General features: G+C 39.1%; 3 protein-coding genes across 3 annotated transcripts in view; all 3 read left to right on the top strand.

Moving 5' to 3' along the window:
- Window positions 1-1,208: 1,208 nt before the first annotated feature.
- LOC128260964 (tryptophan 2,3-dioxygenase) lies at window positions 1,209-4,049 on the top strand. Its single transcript, XM_052994345.1, has 6 exons — window positions 1,209-1,368; window positions 1,436-1,596; window positions 1,663-1,796; window positions 2,447-3,053; window positions 3,657-3,750; window positions 3,826-4,049. The coding sequence occupies exons 1-6, from the start codon at window positions 1,343-1,345 to the stop codon at window positions 3,941-3,943; spliced, it is 1,140 nt and encodes a 379-aa protein (XP_052850305.1). The 5' UTR covers window positions 1,209-1,342; the 3' UTR covers window positions 3,944-4,049.
- Window positions 4,050-6,201: 2,152 nt separating this feature from the next.
- Window positions 6,202-9,371, top strand: LOC128260956 (endoribonuclease CG2145). The gene is made up of 4 exons (XM_052994333.1): window positions 6,202-6,420; window positions 6,536-7,628; window positions 8,232-8,661; window positions 9,045-9,371. The coding sequence occupies exons 1-4, from the start codon at window positions 6,354-6,356 to the stop codon at window positions 9,276-9,278; spliced, it is 1,824 nt and encodes a 607-aa protein (XP_052850293.1). The 5' UTR covers window positions 6,202-6,353; the 3' UTR covers window positions 9,279-9,371.
- Window positions 9,372-10,514: 1,143 nt separating this feature from the next.
- LOC128260938 (unconventional myosin-XV) overlaps window positions 10,515-22,102 on the top strand; it is a 36,831-nt gene continuing 25,243 nt past the window's right edge. Inside the window, 2 exon segments of the mRNA XM_052994299.1 lie at window positions 10,515-11,038; window positions 19,288-19,614. Of these exon segments, the coding sequence (XP_052850259.1) occupies window positions 19,489-19,614 (126 nt within the window). The 5' untranslated portion in view covers window positions 10,515-11,038; window positions 19,288-19,488.

The raw sequence follows: 22,102 nt of genomic DNA, 5'->3' as shown, positions 1-22,102 counted from the left end.
TTTAGACCTACATCGACAGTATCCTATTCGAATGAATTCTTTGAGTTCTTGAGTTGCGATTTTGGATATGCAGAAGGTAATGGAAGAAAAAAAAACTAAAAATGTGTATGAAATAGAATTAATAAGTTCCGATATTAACGCCCCCACATTTCGCTATTTGTATGTGGGGCAACAACAACAAATCCAGAAAATATAAAAGAACAACAACAACCAAGATGATGTAAGCGATGGATCGAAGTAAGAATTGATGCGAACGGCACAAGTATATAACAAATTTCAACAAGTATGTATATGACTGAGCCAACGACTCAAAAATACATTTTAAACAAAAAGAAAAACCAAAAATATATGAGAAATATAAAAATGATAAGCAAAATGAAAGAAAACGCTTTTTTAATTGGGTTTTGGGAGGCGAAGGCCAAATTTATTAAACAGTCATTTAATTAATTTGTGTTCAAAATGTCATATAATGTACATGATTTGGCATATAATAGAATATGATTATCTAATCTGTGCGGTTTGTTTACCAAATTGTGTGTATAAAATAAATTTTCAAGTAAACAAATTTAGTTTCGCTTTTAAAGCTTTATTTTTGCTATGACCTTGACCTATGTTGAATGATTGTCTATTTCTTCAATTTCATTACACTCAGAAAACAATTGATCAAAAAGGTTACAAATGTACCATATTTAATGGGACATTTATAGTAAGTGTCAACTACTAACTATATATTTAATATTCCAAAAGTTTTTACAATAATTGTAGATTATACTTTAGTGGCTTTATATGTTTTAAGAAATTAACAGATATTTACACAGAAAAAAATAATGTGTGTGAAATTATACTCGTTATCCTCTAATCCCGTATCAATAAGGTCTTGGTTATTTTCTAATTTATATAATTTTGTTTGAATGCGAGAGCAAAACTTGAATTTCGACTATGTCATTATCCCCTTATATCAATTGTATATCAATTCTACATTATTAAATCTTGTTTGTATATATTTATAATTAATATAAATTAATTAATGAATATTAATTAAGTAATACCGACATTTTCTTGTCTGCGCCCTACTTGATTTTGGTATTCCTCCGACCTATGCAGCAAATTATTTGTGTGCGGCGCCGCACTTTCACCTCCAGCTCTTGATAATTGCCAGTCTATCTGCTGGTGCCCATTACCCGCCCGGATTGCCCAGATCGTCGACTGTGCAATCAGTCGGAACTGGAGCTCTCTCCTCGGCGTTATCGCTTCGCTGGGGTCTCATCTCCGCTTCAGTTTGCCAGCGTCCGCCGCTCGACGAGCCACGATCCACGATTCACGATTCACGATCTGATCCAAAATGAGCTGTCCCTACGCTGGAAACGGGTGAGCATCAGCACGTGCTGTCCAGGAACAGGAATATATTGAATCTCATCCCTAATCATAACCTTAGAAACGATCATGATGACAACGCAGTGCCACTGACCACGGAGGTGGGAAAAATCTACGGGGAGTACCTGATGCTGGACAAACTCCTGGATGCCCAGTGTATGCTCTCCGAGGAGGACAAGCGGCCTGTTCACGATGAACACCTGTTCATCATCACGCATCAGGGTGAGTTTTTTGGGTGTAAAACAAACTCGAATCCCTCGATGAACTCATAATCCATTTTCCCAAAAGCCTACGAGCTGTGGTTCAAGCAGATCATCTTTGAATTCGACTCCATTCGGGACATGTTGGATGCTGAGGTCATCGACGAGACCAAGACCCTGGAGATTGTCAAGCGACTGAACCGAGTGGTTCTCATTCTAAAGGTGAGTTCTTCTGTCAGAATAGAGATTAAAAGTGTACCTCCAGTGAGATAGAACACAATCAACTAAAGATCTGTGATTTTTTAATCTTATGATTCCCTAACGAAACTATCAAAAAGCGAAAGAAGCAAATAATTGTTTTGAGTTATTTAAAAAATACGGAAAACCAAGGAGAGTTGGACTACTTTTCCTTAAGTGAAATATTTTACTAAAGAATTTAATAAGATAAAAAAGAATTGCTCGTATTGCTCTAATTACTTAAAAATTTTATTTATGGATATGTCGTCAATAACTCCTTGATACTTACAAATTTCTTTTAAGGAGTCTAATCAAATGAGTTTCTAAAAATATATGCAAAACCTACACTCAGAAAACTAAATTCCTTGAATTTAGGAAAAATGGCCTTAAAATTAAGAATAATTGTCTTAAATATGAGCCTTTCATAAAATTTAAATTTAAGAAAGAATTGATTGCCTTAAAGTTCATTTAGGTCAGGTTTTCCTAAGTTTTGTATGGAAGGCTCAACTTGAAGGCAATTATTCCTAATTTTAAGGCAATTTTGTCCTAAAATCAAGGCAATTTAGTTTTCTCTTAGAAACTGCAAACAAAGAAGCTTGTTATTGACTGACCCCGTTTAAACAATCCTCCATTAGCTTTTGGTGGACCAGGTGCCCATTCTGGAGACGATGACGCCGCTGGACTTCATGGACTTCCGCAAGTACCTGGCGCCCGCATCCGGTTTCCAGTCGCTGCAGTTCCGGCTGATCGAGAACAAGTTGGGCGTGCTGACGGAGCAGCGGGTACGCTACAACCAGAAGTACTCGGACGTCTTCAGCGATGATGGGGCGCGGAATGCGATCCAGAGCTCAGAGAAGGACCCCTCGCTGCTGGAACTGGTGCAGCGCTGGCTGGAGCGGACGCCCGGCCTCGAGGAGAGTGGCTTCAACTTCTGGGCCAAGTTCCAGGAGAGTGTGGATCGATTCTTGGAGGCGCAGGTCCAGAGCGCCATGCAGGAGCCGGTGGAGAAGGCCAAGAACTATCGGCTAATGGACATCGAGAAGCGGCGCGAGGTGTACCGCTCCATCTTCGATCCGGCGGTCCACGATGCCCTGGTGCGGCGCGGCGACCGCCGGTTCAGCCACCGGGCTCTCCAGGGCGCCATCATGATCACCTTCTACCGCGACGAGCCGCGGTTCAGCCAGCCACACCAACTGCTCACCCTGCTGATGGACATCGATTCGCTGATCACCAAGTGGCGATGTGAGTAATACCTTACCTTATTTATTGCCTCTCTCTCAATTCTTTAATATGTCTTTTTATTCAAAATTTTATTCCAATATTGGAAACTTAATTTCATTCTTATGGAAAAATTACTGATATTTTTATGAACAAATTTTGAGTTTTTGGTAGCATATTAGAGTTAGGGCTTTTGGCCAGAAATAAACTAGTTTTTGAGCGTTTTTTGTTAATACTTGGCCAAAATAAGCCTCACACCCTAAAAACCAAAGGTTTTGTGCTGCTGTTTACCTAAACTAACAATTTCCGTCACTCTTTAACAAACTTTTTTCTGTTGTCTAATTTTCTTATTTTGTTAAAGGGGAAACATCACGTTTTTTTTTGCGAAAATGTTTCAAAAATGAAAATGTCCAGATTTGAATGAAACCCGATTTGAAATTTTATTACAAACTCAACGAGGCATGACAATTCATTATTGGACACTTATCTTTCTTGTTATGTGTTTTGGGCGAAAAATCTTGTCAATAGTTTATAAATGGCAGTTAAGTAGGGTGCAATTGTTATTTTGTGCATTTAAAACTAGTCTTGTCTTTTTCCCCAACTAACAACTTTCTATTGCCGCCACAGACAATCACGTGATCATGGTGCAACGCATGATTGGATCCCAGCAGCTCGGCACTGGCGGATCGTCCGGATATCAATATCTGCGCTCCACTCTCAGGTGATCAACACAAATCTGTCTGCTCGGGGGGATCAGTGACCTCTAACCTCTAACCCTCTGTCTATTTGGTTACAGTGATCGGTACAAGGTGTTTCTGGATCTGTTCAACCTGTCCACTTTTCTGATTCCCCGCGAGGCGATTCCTCCGCTGGATGAGACCATTCGCAAGAAGCTAATCAACAAGAGTGTCTGAAAACCAACATGGGTCCTTATCAAGCAGTGTTTGGCTATGACATACCATTCTCACCTACTGTTTCATTGTTTGTGCAATAAAATAACTTGTTTAGTCTTTGTTATTATATATGTTGTGTTTTCTCTTCGATGACTATTTAATTTATTTAATTATCATTACTGAAAGCTGAACAAGACAGCTGTTGATTCTGGTTAACAATATGGGGTGAGAATGGTTTTTTCTCAATGTTACATGCATTTTCTCTAGTATACTGTATAACCCTTTAAGATATAATAAAATATCTTGTTATAAATTTGTACTTAAGTTTCTTGGAATCTTTTTTTTTGTCAAGGTTTATGCCTGAAAGTATGCCATAAATATTATGGTTACCCTGCATTTTTCTTCTCCTCTTTTTTACTTAATGGAAACCCAATAAAATTAGATCCACGCAAAACGAAAAACAAGATAGGAAATTAGCTTTTACAAACAAAAATATATAAAAACCTAACAAAATTCTTAAGTACTTGTACGATTTTCTGCCTATAGTTCCAGGCAATCGTTTTATTTTATTTGAAACAAAATTGAACCAATTTGGGGAAATTATTCCCATGTCTGCTAAAATTTTCAAACTAGTCTATGAAGTTAGTAATTAAATGGCATATATATAGAGAAAGCAATTTCTTATCGACTCGTCTGATTGTCCCCATAAAGAATATGTAAACTCACAACAAAAACTGTAGTTCTCTGCTTTAGAATGAATGTTAGCTACGTTTACCTAATTGCTGAATTTAGAATGGCAAAGCAACAATAAATTAATTAAGAATAGTCAGGGGAAAAGCTCTTCACAATTCATACAAGCAACTGACAGCAATTCTAAATTCTAAAAAAAAAAAACAATTAAAGAAAACTTGTGGGCGAAAAAGTGTATCGATGAAATTAATTTGTTATTTTGTAATTTGTAATTGTTAAAAATTGTATTGCTTTGCAATTATACGCAGAAGGCGTTTGTATATTTTTTTAATACTTATAAGGTGGAGCAGTTTATTTCTCGCCTACCTTAAATCCCCAATTAATATAACTTCGAAATTATAATAATGACTTGATATTTGAACAGATCGTGTATATGCTGGTTATCGCATCGCTGTTTGCTCAAATAGAGCACACAAAAACATAACCTTTGCCATTGGCCTTTCCTCGGCCGATAAGCGCCAGATTAAAGCACTGAGTTTTCAGTTTCATTATTATTTATTAGATTTAGATGCCGACTTAGTTCGCTCCGCTCTTCTCTTGCCGAGTGCAATTAATTAGTGTTGAAATGGTAGGGGAGCGGAATTGGGATCCAGTCGTCTTGCGAAGGGAGGAAACGGATCGGATCGGATTGGATCAGAACAATACTGAAATCAGCGAGATGAGCTCGAAGGCATTATGTAAGCTTAATTCGCTTGAATCGCTTACGTGAGCCACTTCCGAGGGCAAATACAATTTCGGTCTACCCCCCATTGACCCGATGGTTTGGGGCTATTTTTGTCCGCTCGGGTCGGGTTTTTTGTCTGGCAATTAAGGCTCTGCCCAGTTAATTATGGACCGTAACCCTCGACCAACCCTTGAAGCAGGTCCCTCCAGAATCCAGTGGCAAGTTCAGCGCTATTTTGGATAGTCCGGCTATTGCGGCTGTTAACAGATTCAAAAATAATGTTCCTGCATTTTCAAAAGCTACAAAATTACTGATAAAAGGGATGGTTTTTTACTTTCTGTATAATTATATTTGCGAAACAACAAAAACGGATACAAAAACGAGCTGAATTAAACATCTGTGGCATCCATTTTTGAGATAAAGGTTTTTTTTGTAAAATCTTAAAACTCTATTTGAAACAATATTTTGTTAAAACTATTTTTTCTTATATATAGATATTTTGTATTAAATATTGAACAGAATTCCAGTTACCAAAACGGCGCCTTAAATAAAAATGATATTTCATTTTGATATTTAAAAACATTATATTTGGAAACCTTTTGTTTTGGGAGAGATTTTGTTTAAAATTTTAAAATACAACATTTGCCAAACTAAACTAGCCGGCTGCAAAAGGTGTAGAGTACCTAAACGGAGGCAAAACCCACGCCGACGACGATCGCGGCGGCGTAAGCTCATTAATAAAACCAACAACAACCGCGGTTCGCGGACGACAGCAGCAACAGCAGCAAAAGCTACAACAGCTTATTCTACAGCAGCAACAGCAACAGCAGCAACAGCTACAGCAGCAACATCAGCTGCGATCGCTAAGATCTGACGGACGTCGTCGAGCTGGAGTCTCTCGTCAGTCGCTTGCTGAGTCTCCGTTCAGTTGGTCGAGCTGCCTCCGAATTGTACTATACCAAAATCCAAAGAAAATCGTAATAAGCCAAGGCGAGAAGTGCTAATAAATCGAGCAAAATGCGCTGCCTGGCATTGAGCGCGCTCTTCATGTGCCTGGCCATTGCCGGGCACTTTCATTTGGCAGGTAGGTCAACAGACACAGCCCATTTGGGTCACAGGTAGTCGCATCTATACACTCTATAATCCCTATCGCAATCTCAATCCCAATCCCGATGCCTATGCCGATGCCGACTCATCAGCTGCCTACAAGAACGAGGTACAGATAACCCCAGATCCTCTTGACGCTGTGGAGACGACAACCAAGAAATCGAGTTGGTTCGGCGGCTTCAAGAAGTTCTTTGGCAGCGATGGAAGTACCACCAGCACCACAACAACCACAACAACTGCTCCCCCCACCAGTCCGCGATCGGCGGCAGTGACGCCCCCGGCGGCCAAGAAGCCACCGCCACTGTCCATCTCGCATGCTCCGCTGGTGCCGTTGGGTCCACGGCCGGATACCCCGTCATCCTCGCCCTTTGGAGCCTCTTCGCCGCCGGCAAGTGGTCCCCAGTGGCCAACGACCAGTGCCAGGCCGCCATTCGCATCTCAGCCAGCTCAGCAGCCCATTCAGGGACGTCCGCAGCAGGGAGGCACTGCAGCACCCATTCTGCCACCTGGTTTTGCACCCTACCGCCCACAGAAACCCCAGCCGAATAGCTACGATCTGAGCTACGGCGGTGGTCCAGCACCGGGAACCGGACGACCTGGTTTCGGATTGGCCAGTAGCAGCACCTCCACCACCACGACGACTACCCAGAAACCCATTTCGAGCACCGCAGGTAAGTCCCCGCAGCAGAAGGATGATTTCCCGGCACTGCCAGGACCTCGCAGACCATCGCAAAAGGAGGATTTCCCGGCATTGCCAGCGGCCAAGACTCCACCTGGATCGCCCACGCCCACGCCCACGCCCACGCCAGGATCTCCGTCGGCCTGGCAATCGCCGCTGCCAACGCCCCAGCATCCGGTGCATCCGCCCACCAAGGTCACACCAGCACCCACGCCCTCGCCCACGCCCTCTTCCTGGAACACGCCCACTCCCACGCCCACACCGGCCCATGGACACTCGTCCTTTGGACCACATAAGGTCGGCGGCGGTGGCATTGGTGGTGCCACCACAACCACAGTGCGTCCCGGATTCCAGACGTCGGGCAACTCGGTGGCCACCGACGACGAGATCCGCCAGCTGACGGAACAGCTGTACACCAAGGAGACCAACAGCCAGATCGGAAACGTCCAGGTGAACCTGCAGGGACGCACGCGATCCATAGACAGCGCCGATGAGGCACCCAATCCGTAAGTAACCCCTAGAATCTAATGAAGACCATACCATACCATGAAAATGATGTATTTGTATCTCAAAGCTTATAACGATCCTGCTCGTAATCCTTCTACTTAGAATACCATTTCATGGTAATATCCAATTGTGCAACTGCGGTCAAAATAATAGTAGTTTTTTAGCTTATAAAATAGCAATCGAAACTAGTTTGGAAGCCACTTTTAAAACTCTTTTATATTTTTGTGAAGCTCATACTGAAAACTAAATTGTGCAAATATAAAAACCAGCATTAAACATTAGTTAAATTTATTAAAACATTAATACATTTTTTTGAATAATTTTGTTAAATAAGATTACCGTTTTTTTCTTAAATTATTATAAAATTATTTACAACAGTGTATTAAAATTTGAATATTGTGGAATAATTAACAAATGAGCAACATTTATTGTTTTAGAGGACATCCCTCTTAGTTTAAAGTTAAAGCAACATTAAAAAATTCATCAATCCTAAAATATTATAGACAAATATCTTAAAATTTCACAGATGGTTAGGTATATCTTTTAATATTTTTTAAATTGATAAATTAAGAGAGATTAAAAAAAAACTCCTTTCCCCAAAGACTTTTAAATGTCGACGCCAAGGCCCTGGAATCCCCGACAATCGCCAAACTGCGGCTGTTGTTCAACAACTACGAGACGGATACGCTGGTCAATGAGCATGTGACTCCTAACGAGCGCAAGGAGGAGAATGACTTCCTGGACGCGGTGATGGCCACACCGGTGATGCGCCAAGCCATGCAATTCCTGCAGCAGAAGGGTCTGGTCAGTCCGGACCCAAAGACCCATCGCGACCTGGTCAAGGAGCTCTGGTTCACGCAGTACTCCCGCGGGCAGGGCAAGATCGGCAGCTCCGGGTTCGAGCACGTCTTCGTTCACGAGGTGAAGGACGGCACTATTATCGGGTTCCACAACTGGGTCTACATTGGCGACGAGGAGAAGGACGGCCGTTTCGACTACAAGGGCTACATGAAGGAGCAGGACATTGGCACGGTGAGTTGGTCCTTCGAACGGATCCTGTAATGAAAAGTTGTATAAAAAAAAAGCAGGCAGTAAATCCAGGTATTTCATGCTCAATTTAAATATATTTTGCTTTGATCTTCCTTCGTATTGTAAATACAAATATATAAAATTGTTTTAATGTTTCATTTGACTATTTTCGGAACAAATCTGAAATATTTAGTTAAAAAACGAAATATGAAATTCAATTCAATCTCCAATTATTTGTTTTAACTATTCATTTTTTTAAATCAGAGTAGAGATTTGAGTATATAAGTCCATTGTTCAGAAGTTATCCCTTCCGCTGTGATATCAATTGTGATGCCATATATATATTCCATAACCTTTAATTAAGTGACTATTTCTTTTTTTTGCAGAAGGGTAAGATCCTGAAGATCCGCTTCTCGCACCAGGGACTCAACAAGCCAGTGAACACGGTCTTTGTGGGCACCTCTCCGGAATTGGAGCTCGCTCTGTATACGGTCTGTTTCCAGCTGCGGCCGGATCGCACCTGTCCGGTGTCCCTGGGAAACAGCAAGTTCGGCATCATCACCTACTCGTGGCGGTACCGGGGAAAGAACCTGATTGGCAGCGCCTATCCGGAGATTTGAGGCAGTGGGCAGCAATAGCTCCTCGCCGTAGTCATCGTAGCATTTTTTTTTTCAGTCGCTTTAATAAATAAAGTAAATGTGTGAAAATTTAAACTGGCTTTAACAAAAAACTAACTAAAGATTAACTCAAGCCCAATTATATTTTTTATGCTCGCTTTGGTTGTTTAACATATTTTAAGATTTTGAATCGAATTCACATACGCGGGCTTTGTCAAGCAGTTCTTCGCACTGCTTAGCACGTTTATGTGTTATCGTTATTGCTATCGCGACCGCTTTTTTGGAGTTTCAGATAATTTAGCTTGTTATTGTTCGTCTTGAAACCGGAAATTGAGGAACTTCTTCAGATCCTTTGTATTTTTTTGCCTAACTGTTTTATAAGGACATTACCTCACAAGTCATAACGAAAAAGTTTCCACAAATTGATAGCTAACTAGTTTTAATATCTGACGTACATTTGCGTACATTTCATCAAAATTTTAATTATATATATATATTTTTTAATTTTTCCCAGCCCTGCAGTTACTGACACCTTAAGTACATTAGAAAATAGCAAACAGAAACTCTAAAAAAATGAATAAAAGCATTAAAATTGTAAATATTTTTGGAATAACTTTCCAATTGGTCACACTGCCCGGCAATTACAAAATGAACGCGCGTGAGATGAGAAACCAGTTTCAGCCCCAAAACGCGGCTCTTGGGGCCAGGCTTTGAGCTCTCTCTCTCGCTTAGGGTTGTCAAATATATTTGAAATATCGATTAGCCGGCATTAACAGTTTTGAAAATATATTGTTTAGGGTAAGGTAAATCAATATTTAGACTAGAGAATTTATAATTTTGAGTTTATTGTTTAGGCTTTTTAACTTAAAGTTATTTTGATATTATAAATAGGAAAATATTTTGGTACACAACATTTTTTTATATACTTTTAGGGTATAGCGTAGTTTCTTCAAAGCTCAAACAACGAAACATAAACCTTGAACTTTTACCATTGCTTTGACCTAGTTGGTATAAGGATTTGAAAAACAAAAAATTAGCAATTGCCATAAGTTTTTGTTTGTTGGTTTTGTCTGACCAAATGTAAAACATCCAATAGTTAAGTGTACAATTTCGACTCATATAACTCTGATATTTTCACGCTCTCGACAGCCCTGTCACTTGGGCGCTCTCGCTCTTTCTCTCCCCAACAAGTGATCTGCGTGACCGTTGCTCCAGTGGATTTTCAGTGGTTTCGGCCATTTCAGTTGCTGTTCGACTGCCGGAGGAGTTTGTTGTGAATTTTTTTTTGGTGCGCGGCGTGCCACGGATTACAACCACAACTAAAAAAAACACATACTCAGCGGCCAAATTAAGTTTTGTTTTTTTTTCGTTACCCAACTCGCAAGTGCCGTGAAATTATTTGTTCTAATTTGGTTAGCCGAAATTGAAAAGCGTCGACACTTTTTGACAAACAACGGTGCAACAACCAACCAAATCAGCGTTTAAAAGAAAAGAATCACAAACAACGAAGCAGCGAGAAAGAGGGGCGAAGAGAAGAGAGCGGCAGAAGACACTGCGGATGAAATGTAGCAGAATTCTTCCTCTTCTAATGTTCTGTGTGCGGTGACGAAGTGACGCCAAAAGAAACCGAGAGAAGAGAGTAGAGAAGACGGAGAAGAAGGAGAAAGACGTCAGAAGAAAGAGCTCAAAAAACATAAAACACAAACTCACACGCTGGCAGAACGGTTCACTGTTCACTGAAACGCAAGGCAACAACAAAACAAGTAAGTTATGCCCAGCGAGGGAGCGAAAGAGAGTATATCAGTAACCTTTCGCTTGCTCTCTTGGAATTCAAATCAGAATCTAAAACAACAATAACAAGAGTGGAGTGCCAATAGAACCAGGATTGCCAGGCGTGTTTATTGAACAAGTTTGAATGTCTATCAGGGGAAGTGGCTCCGATTTGGAGGGCTTAGAATATCGCCTTGGTTCTGGCAAACCAATTGTATTGAAAGAAATTAGTGTAAATATGGTGCCTGCCATTTTTAGGATGTGTGCATTTTTCCAGTGGGTGCAAACTATGACATCTTATCTCTAAAATTCTTTGTATTCGTAGGGAGAGTTATAAATTTATAGTCATTTAATTTAATCGGGTAAGCAACCTAATGTTTTTTTATCTCGCCCGTATGACGCACTTGTGCGCAGGAGTGATATGCAAATAATAATATGTAACATATCGTAATTAAGTATACGAAAGAGTTATTAATTGTGTTTCCAATAGTTTTTATAAAAGACTACAGTCTTAGTGACATATGATGATGCTGAGAATAATTCAATTATTGCTGCCTTATAAATCGTTTTGTATAATTCAGATGAAAACAGCTTAATGGTTATCAAAATGTCTTACAACTGTTTGGGTAATAGAGAGCCTGAAGAAAGGATGTTTGAGTTTTAGAATGTTAAAAACCACTCCCCCCAATGAGGTCATCGAGATGTATTCCCAAAAAAAATGCACAACCAATCAGTCAATCAATTAATCAAGCTGCCCAATGCCATTGCCGATACCAGCAATGAGCTCTCTGAGCCACCCCCATCATAGCTAATTATAGAGGTAGTAAAGATTATGTATTGCGGTGAGCTCATCGGCGATGCAATCGATTTCTTACCGTTTGCACGTGTTCGGATCGAACCTTTTGGATTCTATGGGCTTGGGCTTGTCAAAAGCCCAGATGCTAACGTGCAGAGATGGCGATGCCAAGACCTGTTCTGTTCTCTCAATGCGATCGATTTCAATTTGTGTAACGGCACCTGGGCCCCCATCCTCATCCTTATCCTCCGCGGTTCCCGATCCGCTGTTGCAGTTGCATAAGCTCGTCCTAACGGTTCTCGAGTGGTTCTATAGATGTTATATTTCGGTTATATATATTTTCCCATCCCTACGATCGTACCAATCGGATGCCTCGATTTGGCTCGCCTCGGTTCGCTTCGTTTTGTTTCGTTTCGTTTTCGATCAGCGACGTTTTGGCAAATCATGCCAAGCCAAAGCCAAAAGAAGCCAAGAACGCTGCGCTGCCAACGGTATACGATGGCAAACAGTTAGGCGTGCAAAAAGCCAGAAAAATAAAAAAAAAATTGACGCAAAAGCTATAAAACAAAAAATTGGTGGTGGCGCAAAAGAAAACTGGTTCCGGCCATCGAAGAATGCCGCAGCGGCCACTTGGCCAGGTCCGAATGTCTCTGCCTGTCTGAGTTTGTTTGTATGTGTGTGTATATGTGTGTGTGTGTGTCTATGTATGCGTGCCACTTCCGTACAACAACGCCCTGTCCCCCTCCCCATCCTTAGTCGGCCTCTCTCCCGAGTTCGCGTTCGTTGCCTGAGTCTTTTGTTTTCCCTGCTCTTTGCCGTGTTTTCTTATCGCTGCTATAATTTTATACCCTGGCGGAGGGTGAATTCATTGGGACAAGACCGTTGCATCGCACAGGGGTCAGCGTTAAGAATAATAACAAGCTCTTAATCCAATAACAATTCCTTGGGAATTTTATGGGAGAACGGTTTTATGCCCTTTTGTTGAGAGTTAAAAATGGTTTAAATTTTTGAAAAATAACATTTCTCCGAAGTCTACAAGTCCAAAACGTTTTCCCAAAATTTAAAGGTTGATGGTGTATAACAAGAAATAGAGCCCTAAAAAATACGGTGGACACTCTGCTCAATAAGTTAGAAAATAATTTTATCATTTTAAAAATCTGTAATTTTCTTCCCAAGTAAACCAATATTTTTTAATTTATTTTTTATGTTGTTTTCTTTCATGCCATTAATAGATTTTAATTTTTGAACACATATTTTTGTTTTTGGTCAAATAAGCTAAGATTTCAAAATCAATTTCCTCCAACTAGACAGTTTTGAGCAAAAGAAAGCTTAAGATTAATTTAAAAACAATCGAAGTTATTAGATTATATACATACTTGTAGGCAAAAAAAAAATAGTTTTTAAAATGTCTTCAGGAAATACCGATTTAATCCTTGTATTAATCAATTAGTTTACGAGGGTATCTAGTATTCCCACTGTTAGGTTTCCCATCGTGCTATCGATAATTTTGTTTGCTTTTCGCTTTCGTGCTCATTTTCATGCTGGCAAAGAAAAAACCGAGCCACAAATGCTAAAAATGCATAACAAAAGGCAAAGCAAACACCACCACCAATGCCAGCTCACACAATCACTCACACTCCTGCTAATGCGACAAAGATGTTAATTGACTTTTACTTTATTTAAACAAAATAGTCACAGCTCACACAAACAACAACGAACCGATCTCCATTGAGTGAAATTTTTAATTTACGTTTTTTATTAAATTATTTTCGTGTGGTTTTTGTGGCGAATCTCGGCATCTTTGGCGTCATCATCTCGGACAAAGACTTGTGTTGTTGTCGTCATCGATTTCGTTTTTTGAACGAAACCCTAAACACTGTTATTAAGTTTTAATCGATTTGGATAATGCGATAATTGGAGGCATCAAAAATCAATTTCGCTTGGGAACTTTTGATAGCTGGGGTATAATTTCATTTAATCGATAAACGAGAATTACATTTCTGGGCAAAACTTTGAAATTGTTTTAAGAAAGCCGCGTAATGGATGTTTAATTTGCTTTATTTGTTATATATCAATAAAGAAGGTTATGCTTGAGTTTAACAGACACATTATAAAAATGTAAAAAAGTTATGATTCTTATGACCCTGCCTTTTTATGATCAACTAAGGAAACTCATTTAAAATAGGATATTTAGTGCTTAAAAAAAATTTTTAGCGTGTAAATAAAAAAATTCCATACCTAATCCAAATATGGCTGCAACATATAAAGCATAACCAACCGAGACTTCTTTCTTCACTTCTTTAATTTCTCTCTTTCATTAATAAAATAAACACTGCTTGAAATTAATGGAGCTATTATTATTTGTTCATTAAAATGTAGTCTGAAGTTTTAATTGGGTACTAAATCGATTTCTCTACAAAACTACATGCTGTCCATGGAAACATAGCACCATCTTTGGCGGCGGCCCCTCCGACAGATTTGCGGCTAAAAATATATTGCAATACCTTTTTGGCCCCGAACTGGCTTGCCCCACATTCCACAACGCCCCCAAAGACGCAGCTGTTTCCCAGCTCGTGGGCGCCCATTTCCATTTCCATCTCCGATTCCACCTCCAATTCGCCTCTGTGGTGTTGTTGTTAAATTAATGGTGGCCCTTGTGGATGGAAGCCAATGTTGCGGGTGCGGCAGCAACGCATAGACGCAAAACGATTGCAAAAAGCAAATCAAGCGGCACTCCTATGGCCAACACCAACGGATTTCAGTTGATTTTTCAGTTTGTTAGAATACTTTATGCACCGCCACTTTCAATTGTCTCCGGCAGAGACTTTTGAAAATTTCCCTTTTTTGTTTCTGCATGCATAAAGTTATCCGCTGCTTCGAATCGAGTTGTATTGTGGGCTTGTCTGTCTCTGTGTTTGTGATCGATGAGCAAGCTGGCAACATGGCGCGCTTTTTATTTTATTTTTTTTTCCAAAGGTTTATTGGCCTTTTGGCTTACTCTCTGCACGCGTAAGTGTGTGTGTTTGTCGCCATTTTTGCTCGAACTTGGCTTATACCATTTGGCTTGGCTCTGGTTTTGGTTTTGGTTTTGGTTTTGGCCCTGGTGCTAGTGAAATCGTGCGCCGACTTCAACTTCTTGCTAAATATTTCTTCTTTCTACATGAAATTTTCTATTTGTCCAACCCGAAAGCGAAAAAAAAAACGAAAAAAACGAAGAAACGAAAAAATGCCAGGCCAAGAGCAGCAGCAGGGCAATTAAGCCGCTTACTGCAACAACACAGAATAATATATGACTAGTCACTCCCTAGACAAACCAAGCCAAGCCAAGCCAAGCCAAGAGCGGTGAGTGCGTGCTGTTGACTGTTTTTGGCCAAAGCTTTTAGCCAATAAGTCAAACTGTCAGTCAGGCAGTCGCAGCCAGACGTTGTTGACGTCGCCGTTGAGTTTAATTGAAATGGCACGGCTCGAGGAAAATAGATTTCTTTGGACCTGGCCTGCAGTCCAAATTGAATTAGCCTGGAATTTCTCGAAGCCACAGGGCAACGAGTTGCAGATTATCGCGGATCTTGGCGGTAACTGAGTTTTAGTTGGATACAGTTTAATTTCAAAATAAACAAGTCTTGGCAGTTTTTATATTGGATATGGTCATTCAAGCTTATGAATGCTCTCAGATTAGGCTAGCTAGTTCATCTGATAAGATATAAGTTATGTTAAGTTCGCTTATAATCTTAAAGGCAGGTCTTTCATTTTAAAGATACATTTTATTTTAGAACTACATGACAAGATTATTATTTACAATAGGTAATTCAATAAACATTTCTAAGCCTCAACACAAAATAAATTAACCATTTAATTTCTGAATGTGAGGATTGTTTATCATTATCGTTCAATCTATGCAACATACACGCAGCCAAAACGAAAGCCAACTTGCATATCGAATAGCAATAAACTTAAAATAATACACAAAGTAAACAATAAATAATGCATAATTGCGGCGAGCAAAGAGCGAATGTGTTAAGTGGGTAACAAAAACGCAACTTGAAAGTAAACCGAAATTAATTGCTGCTCGAATTGCAAATTGCAGTTCGTCAAACTGACTCAATTAAAACAAAATCGAAATCGTAAACGAAAACGTTAAATTAAACAACCAAAGCAACATAATTAAATATCGTATTTGGCCTGTGCGTGTGCGAGATGTGGAGAGGTGTTGTTCAGATAGAAAAACAATCTACGGGCTATCGAGTTTCACTTCGTGGCAGGCAAAGCCGCACCTCCTTCTACACCTCTCCCTTCTCCCATCCAGTTTTCTAGGGCCATTCAGACTTCTCAGCTATGCCAAGAATGTATCAATACACTCGATACGAGAAACTAGCTGCCAAGCGACAAGAAACACATTTTTCAAGCCACACTCACACACTCACACACCAACACCCGATTCCGGCTTATGCATAACTTAACATTTAAGCATTTTTAAACAGGTGCGGTCTACATCCCCTGTTTGTGTGTGTGTGTCATAGTTGATAACAAATCATTTTTAGAAATCTAAGAAACACATCGCATATATGTAGAATTCGATTTTGTCTTATGCGGTCATGGGAACAGGGTTGTCATAAAAACATTCCCATGTCGAAATGGAAATGAGAGAGGAATTTGTTGTCCAGCATCGTTCTAATCCATACAGACTATAGGAAATACATTTTATTTGTTGTTAAACGAACTTGTAGTTGTTAATAATCAACAAAAGACTTAGGCAACGAACTTGGACACTTGATTTTATCTTGTTTAAATATTAGGATTTGACACCACAAAACTAAAGACTTAGGCAACAAACTTTGATAGTTTTTAAAAATTAAATACCTGCTTAAAAATTAAAGTTTAAATGATATTTCTTTATTTATTTATGTAATATATAATAAGACTTAGATTAAAAAGTAAGATTTTAACAAAAAAGAATTTCTATTCAAAAATTTGTTCTAATTGAAAATAAATGGTGTTAAGCATTCAAAATGAAGAGACGAATATTAAATCAAATATCTTCGATTGAGTAACTTCCGTTACTAGTCGAGCTGCCCAACCCAACATGGTTTTACTTAGCCTGTTAGTGATCCAACAGTTAGCTGCAAATGAAATTCTTATGATTGTTATTCCACATCGTTGGATATTTGCTCATTGATTACGAACACACACACACACACACTGTCGCATAATCATGATGTTATTGCCGACTTTGTTGTTGTTGCTATTTTCGTTGCTGCCGTTTTGGTTTTTGTTGCTACCTTAGCATTAAACATGGACTGCAGGCAGCGACGTCTTAGCATTGGAATGCGGTCGAACCCGTAGCTAGCCAAGATTTTTGTTGGCCGCCTTAGCCATTGTTTTTGTTTTAATAACACAGAGAGAAAAATGGAAAAACATGTAGAAAATTGTTTTGAAACGATGACAAATTAATGTCGAGCGTTAGTCGATATTGAAATAAAACCTTTAGTTTTTAAATGGAATAATTTTATCAAAGAAAAGATATCATTACCCTAAACACCTTTAAAACCACATTCTTAATTGACTAACAATTTTCAATGTTTATTTAGTCTTTTGTCGCAGTGCATGGTATGTAGCCCCAAAAGATCGACGGAAAGAGAGGGCTAGTGCGTACGTGTTGGCCTGATGAAGCGGCGAACTGAATGAAATTGTCTGACGAAGTGTCAGCCTTCCCCCAGCCATCTCGAAAACAAGTTCCTCTATTGTCTCTGTTAATTCGTGAGCACTTGCCAGGCCAGTTGGCATCATTACTACAGATTCGTTACTGGGCCGGGCCCAACTTCGAACTCCAATCCGAATCTGAATCCGAATCCAACTTCAAATCCACTTCCAGCCAACAGATCCAAATCCGATTGACTCACTTAAGCCAAAACTGCATGAATCAATTCAAATCGCGACAACTTCTCTCTCTCTCTTTCCCGCCGTTGTCTTATTTTCATTTGATGTTTCTGTTGTTTTGGGCATAAATATTTATGTATGTCTGTGTGCAAAAGGCATTTGCCGCAAAACAGGTGAAAGTTTTGCCTGAGAAAAGGCAAAGACAAAACAACAACAGCAGCATAAGCAGAAGCGTGTCTTGGTCCCCACATCTTTTTTCGATGTTGCCGCTTCTGCTTAATATTCTTTTGGCCAACCTATATATTCTGGGTTTGTTGGGCGTTCGCATTTCATATTTATAATATTGCTTTTTGGAAATTTCTTAATGAACTTGAATGTTTGACTTCTTTCCCTTGCCGTTCCCTTTTGTGGGCCGATCATAATTTTAAACGCATTCTTGGCATATTAATTGGCTTTCATCGGGCCTTGTTGAGGCCGACAATATTGGTGATGACTTTTACTTTGATTGTCCCATTTTGCTTGTCAATTATTTTTGTTTATTTTGCTTAATAATTAATTAATAGTGATCTGATTCTGTTAAGGTTTGAGCCACATACAAACGAGTTTATTGCTTTGGCAATGTCAAAAACAAAGTACATTAATCAATTTTAATCCATTTGTACAATAAGCATGATTTATCTTCTTACTGTCAACATAATACAATTAATAAATGTTTTAACAGTTGGCAGGTGAATAGTCACTGGGCATTTTATTTTAGTGACTGCCCTTGCCTTCACCTAAATATCACGTCTTTTTTTTAGAATCTTATGAAGAATAAAGCCAAAATAATTAATAAAAAGAACTTGACATATATTTAAAAAAACAAATTATTAGGTTCATATTTAACTTACGTTTTTTTATTATACTTACAATTAATCTAAAACAAATTAAAATTCAGTATTTGGTAGCTCTGTGATTTTTTCTTTGCAATAGTTTAAACTGCAATTCGAAGTGTCCCTTCACCATAGCCTTTGGCATATTGGATTCTCCAAAGTTAGTCGTGAATTTCTGACGTGTCTAATTTAATCATTTTAATTCCCTCGGATCTTCTGCAACGATGCGAACGATTGCTACTGTCATTGTTGCCGCTTCACGATTTAGATGCTTTTTTTTTTTGTTTTTTCTTTGGCGTTGCATTTCATTGCACCCCGGTCTCGGTTGGCAAACATTTCCACAGAGACAAAACAAAATAAACAAGTAAGGTAGATATGCGAAGAAACGAAAAATCTGTACTTTCATTCATAGAGCGGCCTTCGCGTCATTGACTTCGAACCGTCACCGTCACCGTGTCGACTTGAATCGCTCACGATCCGCATCAAAATCACGCCGAGGGGTGGGGATCGGTCTGATAAGCCGCCACCTGGCCTGGGCAACAATTTTATAATGCAAAAGACCGAGGTATTTTATAGAAAGGCGCCATAATTACGCGAATTTTTTCCCGAATGCCTTAAAATGTTGTGTTTTCTGTTCGGATTTGCCTTGAGAAAAACCAAAAATGTACTTACCAAATCCCATTTTGTATGTTTCTTGCAGCAATGAATCAACCGGTTTGAAGACCACGCCACAATTCACCACTCCCAACAGACCAACCAAATCCGAGATCCAGAGATCGTCAGCACAAGCACTATAGCGGAAGCCAAGGCGAAGGAGATTCGGAAAGTATCGTTTCTAGGCCCATTAACCCTGACCGGAGGATAGTGATTCCAGAGCCGCATAAACCAACACATCGGAGCCATGGACTGGGCCGAAGGTGATCTGGTCTGGTTCGACCCAGGCATGGGACATCCCATTCCCGGCGAGATCCAGGAGGTGCATCGCGCTGCCCAGGTGATCGTCGTCCAGGCGCTCATCAAAGGAAAGGTGGGTACACTTTACTTTTTTTTTTATAAATTTTGGGAAAGTTCTAAATATTTACAATCAATTTTTATGTTTAATTAGCAAGCTATTTAGTCAAGAAATTCATAGAAGTCTTATCCTAAATATCTATTTATTTTAATCAAAATAATTAAACTAAACTAAAAAATGTTAAATATTAAAAGTCAATTTAAATTTTGTACATCCATAAACCGTTAACTTTAGCACTCATTTCTAATCAAGAACTTTGGTTATGTTTTTTTTTTCAATCAAATATTAATAAATATTTGATTCAAAATAGTTTAAATTAATAATTAATTGTTTCAAGGATGATGCTTGTATAAAGTTTAATCAATAGCCATATTTATAGATACCAATGATCTCTAATTTAATGACTAATTTTTTTTTAAACTTTGACTTAAATTTTTTATTTTCAAATTTCCCTCTTAGTTCCGAAATTTTTCTTCAAGTGCAATTTAGCACCCTCTGCAGAAGGTGCGAGTTCGCACCATCGCCCCGTTTGGTTTGGTTTCGTAGCTTACTGTTTGAATTTTCAATTTGTTTTCGGTTTCGCCGCGGCCCATGAATGCTTTTCACTATTTTCACCCGACATAAACTGTTTGCTCGACTGTTTATATTTATTTCGGTTTTCATGAGTGGTGCTGCCCTGGAGTGTTTAGCAGGTTGGAGGGGTATGGGTCTGGATCTCGGAATTTATGGAATGTGCCTTGTGTTTGGACTTATGCACCGATTTGCTCGTAACCACGGAGCATAAGCGTTGGCCAACAATGAAGTGAGGCATTTTCAGCGAATCTCTTTTTTTGGTCATCGCCACGCGTGTTTACTGTACCACCAGACTGTACCACCTGTGCAGTGAACCTAATTGCAGCTGCCAGCGGCCAGCGTTTCCTTTTTCCTTTCTGCGACTGGCAGCAATTATGAGTGCCGAGCTGTGGAGCTGTGGAGCTGCAGATATCAAGATTGAGAACTCACGGCAATCAGTCGCAAGTCGTCGACTGACAGCGCCAACATTGGCTTTTAGCACAGGAAAAAACTACAGAATTACATGGTAGCTTAACATGGTTGAAGATCAAATTTGTTTTGTAAATCAGACGCATAATCTTATGCCTTGGTTCCGAAAGCTTGTCATGTCAACATACCGCCAGCATAATTTCTTATTGAGCCTAAAATTTCATTACAAATTTGATAAATACACATACAACAATATTTATATTAAATCGTTGAAAGGCTATGTTAGGTGTTAGTGTATTACTCAGTTAATTTGATATAAGCCAAAATTCGAGTGCAAAGGTAGCAAACTGAGCAGTGCGTGTGCCCATGTTGACGAACTTCACTTTTAAGTTCTCTTATATCAAAAGTGAAAACCAAAACTTTATAAACTACATTTACAAGCACGTTTTATTTGTAAATAAACATTTGGCAAATGGCAGATTTCACTGCATAAAAACAAACTTATTTTGTACCTTTGAGATTGAGCAAAAGAAAGCAAATTGCCATTTAGAAATTGCTCTTAAAATAGGGAAGCTATCATATTTTTCTGTCATATAGCAGAGAATTTTAAAAATGCAGTAATTGATGTAAAAAATGGGATATTAATATACATAATCATAGTCTGGTTTATTATCAACCTTTTTACCCCAAGCATTTAATAAAGAAATGTGCAGTGTAAATAATTGGTATAGACATTAAAACAAAGCAAATTGGTCGATCTATAAGTTTTTAATTTTGCTGTATGTTAAAATATTGGTAAAATGAGTATTATGGCTTATCAATATTTTAAAGGACCATGCACCTCGACTTGCCAAATAATCTTTTTGTCTTGGTTGTTATTGTTTAACCAAATGCCAAATTTTTTTCGCGCTGTGCTCCGTTAAATCAGCAGTAGCTGTAACGCTATAACTAGCGGTACCAGAATCAGAGTCAGAATCAGAATCAGAATCAGAAAACCGGCCGCATGTGATTCGTATCCTGTTTGCAACGCCAGTGCCCAAGAACCTGTTGGCAGCACATGTGTTGCCTTGGGATCGGATTCGGATTGGATCTGCTATTCGGACCATGGGAAGTCGCTTTGCAAGGCGTAATCGCTCAACAAGATCAATTATTGGCTAATGCAGCGTTGTAGACAAATGGTTTGCTATGCCTAGCTCAAAATTAGTTGAGATTCTTGCATGGCATTCTTCAGTTTGATTGGTTGTTATTAATCGAGTTGTAACATAAGTTAAAGGCCTATTCATTTCTTGAGTATACGTGTTTCATATATTTTGCAAAGCTTTTAGTTATGTATTATGTAATGGCGACACCGTTACCTTTTATAACTAGATCTTCTTGTGGTTCATTAACTCTTTTCTGAAACTTTGAATATGTGGTGACATCATACTTATGATTTTAATTAGGAAAACAGGTTTCCCCAAGAATAATGGTTGAATTAATTGGTTATTCAATGTGTTTTACATTTGCAACAAGATTGATAAAG

Source organism: Drosophila gunungcola (assembly GCF_025200985.1).
Source record: "Drosophila gunungcola strain Sukarami chromosome X unlocalized genomic scaffold, Dgunungcola_SK_2 000046F, whole genome shotgun sequence".
NCBI lineage: Eukaryota > Metazoa > Arthropoda > Insecta > Diptera > Drosophilidae > Drosophila > Drosophila gunungcola.
Note: the sequence above shows the minus strand (reverse complement) of the source record. Positions and strands in the feature narration are given on the sequence as shown.